The sequence below is a fragment of the Tupaia chinensis genome, unplaced genomic scaffold (genome assembly GCF_000334495.1).
Source record: "Tupaia chinensis unplaced genomic scaffold, TupChi_1.0 Scaffold149964_2, whole genome shotgun sequence".
NCBI classification, from domain to species: Eukaryota; Metazoa; Chordata; class Mammalia; order Scandentia; family Tupaiidae; genus Tupaia; species Tupaia belangeri.
Window position 1 is genome coordinate 1,989,819 of NW_006209806.1, and position 4,384 is coordinate 1,994,202.

General features: G+C 65.4%; 1 protein-coding gene across 1 annotated transcript in view; it reads right to left on the minus strand.

Annotated features, from left to right (window-relative positions):
- UBXN6 (UBX domain protein 6) overlaps window positions 1–4,219 on the minus strand; it is a gene marked incomplete at its 5' end in the record, with an annotated part of 5,254 nt that extends 1,035 nt beyond the window's left edge. The window contains 5 exon segments of the mRNA XM_014585532.1: window positions 1–44; window positions 433–508; window positions 826–923; window positions 3,325–3,453; window positions 4,155–4,219. Coding sequence (XP_014441018.1) covers window positions 1–44; window positions 433–508; window positions 826–923; window positions 3,325–3,453; window positions 4,155–4,219 — 412 coding nt within the window.
- Window positions 4,220–4,384: the final 165 nt, after the last annotated feature.

Below are 4,384 nucleotides of genomic sequence, written 5' to 3' on the forward strand. Positions count from 1 at the left end.
GCCTCAAAGAAGTCGTGGGTCCCTTCCAGGCAGTGGATGCGCTCCTGGGGGCGGGGGGCTACAGGTCAGCCCCGGGCCCTCATCCCGTCCACCCCCTCACTGACCTGGATGGGAACAGCCCCGACCCCTCCCGAGCCAAGTGCACGTGTGTTCTAGAGGTTTCCACCCCCCACACACACACACACACCCGCCCCCGAAGGTCAAGGAGGGGCCGCAGAGCCCAGACTGCAGGGCAGGGTCCAGGAGGGGGCAGGTGGGCGGGCAGCCCCCAGGGTCACACCTGTGGGTGTCAGCCTGGGGCCCACCTGCAGCCCGAGTGTGGACGTGCTTCCAAATGACTTGCATATCACACTCAGATCCAGGAAGTCGGCACGCCCACCCCTGCTGGGACCCAGTGCTGTGGGCCCGTGCACCGTGACCGGACGGCCGTACCTGGAACACCTTGTTCTGCAGCTTGATCTTCTGGTACTTCTCTTCCTCGGGGTGCAGCCGGATGTTGTCCAGGTACCTGGGCAGGCGAGGGCGTCACCTCGACCCCCATGGAGCCCGGCCGCCCTCAGGATGCTCTTCCCTTAGCTCCCACAGCTGCAGCGGTACAAGGGCACAGCCAGCACAGCAGGCCGCGAGGGCTGTCCCCGCGGGCTCCCTGACACCTCCCCCACTCAGCCCTCCATCTCCACATCTCGGTCCCTCAAAGGAAGCCGGGTGGGGGACCCTTCCTTCCACTGAGTCCCAGAGCCCCAGCGCCTTCCCGAGGGCTCGGGTCGGCCTCCCTGCAGGGCCCCTGGGCAGGACAGCCGCGGGGGCAGGGCACGGTGGGCTCACTTGGCGATAGTGTCCACGCCCAGCTTCACCCGGTCCCGGTCTTTGTTGAACGTGTGGATCTTCATGACGGAGGCGGCCACTGGGTCCGTGGCGAAGTGCTGGGGGGAGAAGCAAGGTTGGAGCCCCGGCCGCGTGGGGACACAGGTTCCGGGCGGCCATCAGCCTCTGTGGAGGGCAGGTGCACTGGGCCAGCTGTGCTGTACGGCTCCCCACAGGGGGACGGGGGGCATCTTCAGCAACTCTGGCCCTGCCACGCCCTGCCCCCGCCCGAGGTGAAAAGGCGTCTGCAACCAACACGGGATGGGGCCGGGGCCTCGAGACTTCCTGGGACGCTGAGGCATCACCTGATGCTGCGGCTGGGGGAAAAAAGAGGCCCGCCGAGGCCTCGGCCCCGGCCCCGGCCTGAAGAGATCGGGCTCAGACAGTGGACTGGGGGTGCAGGGCCCTGCCTGCTTCTGGAGGAAGGGGAGGAGTCACGGCTGGAAGTTGGGTTCCCCAGAGTTGGGCCTAGGGCTCTGTGAACAGTGCCCCCCCGTGGGGACAGGCTGAGAGTGGCACCGAAGGAGGGAGGAGACCAGGGGCTGTGGACCACCACGTGGCCCTGAAAAGCCCTAGAAAGCCTGACCTGGCACATGGGCAGGGCCGCAGCCGCTGCCCCCAGGCCACCTGATGACCAGACAGACGGCAAGCTCGCGGGAGGTGCTTCCTAACACGGCGTGGGCACACCCAGGGTCCTGCCAGGCGGGCCTGGGGGCTGACTCCACCCTGGCACCTGCCTCCCACCACAGGGCGAGGGGCAGTCCACACCGAACCTGCTCTCCAGCCGGCTGCCGCCAGGGGGTCGCACGGCATGGGAGGCGTCCTCGGGACCCGAGCAGGCGTGGCCTCCCCAGGGACCAGCTCTGGGTCTCCGTGGGCAAGCTGTGCCCGTGCAGGTCAGGATCAGGGCACGGGGACAGGTGGGAGAACAGGGCCAGCACGTCCAGGAACCCAGAGCCACCTGCACCCAGACCTGGGCGCGCTGTCCCCACACAGGTGACGACGGCAGGGCTGCGCCTGAGCAGAGCACGGCACGTGGCACCTCCAGTCCGTGTACACGCCAAGTTCTGGGGTGCAAAGCTGCAGCGAGCCAGACAGGGCCAGCAGGGGCGCCAGGCTGACGGGTCAGCTGCCCGAGGCTCACGCCGGCCGTGTGAGTATGCACGAGCCCGCGGCTAGCCAGGTAGCGCGGTGCTTATGGCAGCTGGGTGCCACGTGGCCACGCTCACAGTTCAAGTCCTGGACCTGGCAGCTTTGGAAATCACACCAGGTCTGCGTGCACAGCCCAAATCCCAAGGGAATGGAGGGAAATGGAGCACGGTGAGGCCATCCAGCCCAGGAGGGGATGTCTCGCTTCCCCCGTCTCTCGCGTGTCCTCTAACGAAAACTACGGAGGAGGAACGGCAACAGAAAAGCAAGCTGGAGTGTAAGAGTGGGGAAGGCCTTGCAGCTGGACCCAAAACCCAGAAGCCAGAAAGCAAAACCGACACGTCTGGCTCCACCTGCGGAGTGACCACAGGCAGGCTCCAGAGAGCAAGCCCCTCGGGAGCACGCGTGCCCCTGGCAGTTACGAAGGAACGAGAGGAGTTTTATCCTGGTGCCAGAGCACAAAGTAAAATCCATGCGCAGTTTATCCCGAACAAGTATTTTCTTTTCTTTTTTAAATTTTATTGTCATTATTTTTTATATTTTATTTTTTTGAAGTTGACCAGAGAGACACAGCAAGAAAGAAGGAAAGCGAGAAAGCAAGCTGCCAGGTCCAGGACTCGAACCATGGTCAGCCACGTGGGAGTCCAGCCGCCTTAGCCACCACACCACCTGCTGGCCCCCCCCTTTTTTTCTGAATGGATTTTGCTATAGGGCATGTACACTCGTCAGAAAAAGAGAGAGACAGAAAGCGAGAAATCGCCTCCGGGGGACAGGGCCATGCCACAATCCCTTCTCCTCTATTCTCCTCTCGGGATCTTGGGCACGCACATGTGCCCACTGTGTTTAAACCGCCGGGTCTGGGATTCGAGCCACAGTCGACCACGTGGGAGTCCAGCGGCGTAACCACTATGCCATCTGGCCCCTAGCGTACTTTCTGTGAATTTCCGAAGCCCTGCACACCACCCAGCTTGAGAGTGCATGCATGTGCGGGCCACCTCACCAAGGGACCCAACTGCCAGCAGGGACCTCGGGGTGGATGGGCAGACCTCTGACTCTCGAGAGGCACCAGCCCAGTCCCGGGTGGCCTAACAACGGGATGGGGGTGCTGGGCGAGGCCAGTGTGAACCCCACAGATGCCCTTCCACGAGCCTGCACAGTGGGCCTGACAGGGTGCCCTGATGACCCATGGGAACACCGTGTCCACAGTCCCGAGTAGAAGGTCACTGCCCAGTGACTGATCGAGGTGGCCCTGGGACCCCGGAGGAGGCCTGGGTGCAGGCGGCTATCCGCTGGCGGGGGGGCGCGGCTCACCGAGAGGATGGCCTCCTTGATGTGGGCGTCCCGCTGGTCCTTCCTCAGGGTGGCCCCGGTCAGAGGGCAGGTGAAGTACACGCCTGGCACCGCCAGGTGGGCCGAGCCTTCGTCCTTGGGCTCAGGTACCTGGGCCGCAAAGGCGGGAGTCAGGACCGAGGACGGGGCCATGCGCAGCCACCGAGCCCGTCCTGGCCTGCGGGATGTCCCTGCAGGGCCACCTCCGAGGTAAGGCTGACATGGAGGAAGCTGGGCTCCTGCTAGTCCTGGCCCCCTGGTGAGAAAGATGGCTGGGTGGACATCGGGGGCACCGTGCCCCGGACAGGCCCCGGCCTTCCTCTGGGCCCCCACTTCTACACCAGCTCTACGGTCTCCTGTGCTAAAGTCAGGGAGTCCTTGTGGACTGAGATGCTTGGAACATGCTACCTCCCACAGGAAGGCCTCCCAGATCACGCCACTCCTCTGCAGGGGGTGAGGCGGGGCAGGGCAGAGCTTCGGCTCACAGTTCCAGCACTGCCCTGCCAGATCTGAGGTGCAGGACGGGGCAGCGGTCTCACCTCTCCACGACTCGAGCTTTGTCTTCTGGGGTGGGGGCACGAGAGCAGGACCCACGGCGGGAGGGGAAGGGAAAGGGCTGGAGGAGCTCCCCGGCCAGAGCAACCTCAGTGCCCGGCCTGCTGGCCAGAGGGGCTGGCCTGAAGGGCTCCGGCCACACTGCCCTCCAGGCGGGTTTCCCACCTGCCCCGGGCCTGGTGGTGGAGGCGACAGCCCGCTCTTCTGCCCCGGCCGGGCCGCCCACCGGGTGGAAATGCAGTGGCGGGTGCTCCTACCTGGCCCGTCCCCGGGGCCTCTGGCCTCCCGCTGTTGGTCGCCTCCGCCTGAAGCTCCTTTCTCACTGCAGGGGTGGGGCAGCAGAGGGTGGGCTGAGTGCGGACGGCGTGGGCCCCGGCCCGTCCCCGCGGGCCCCTGTACTCCACCCCCAGGTCTGGGTCACACGAGCGGTTCCATGTAGGGCCAACGCCGTGGCCGGGATCCGCACACACCGCCCAACTCGGCCCCC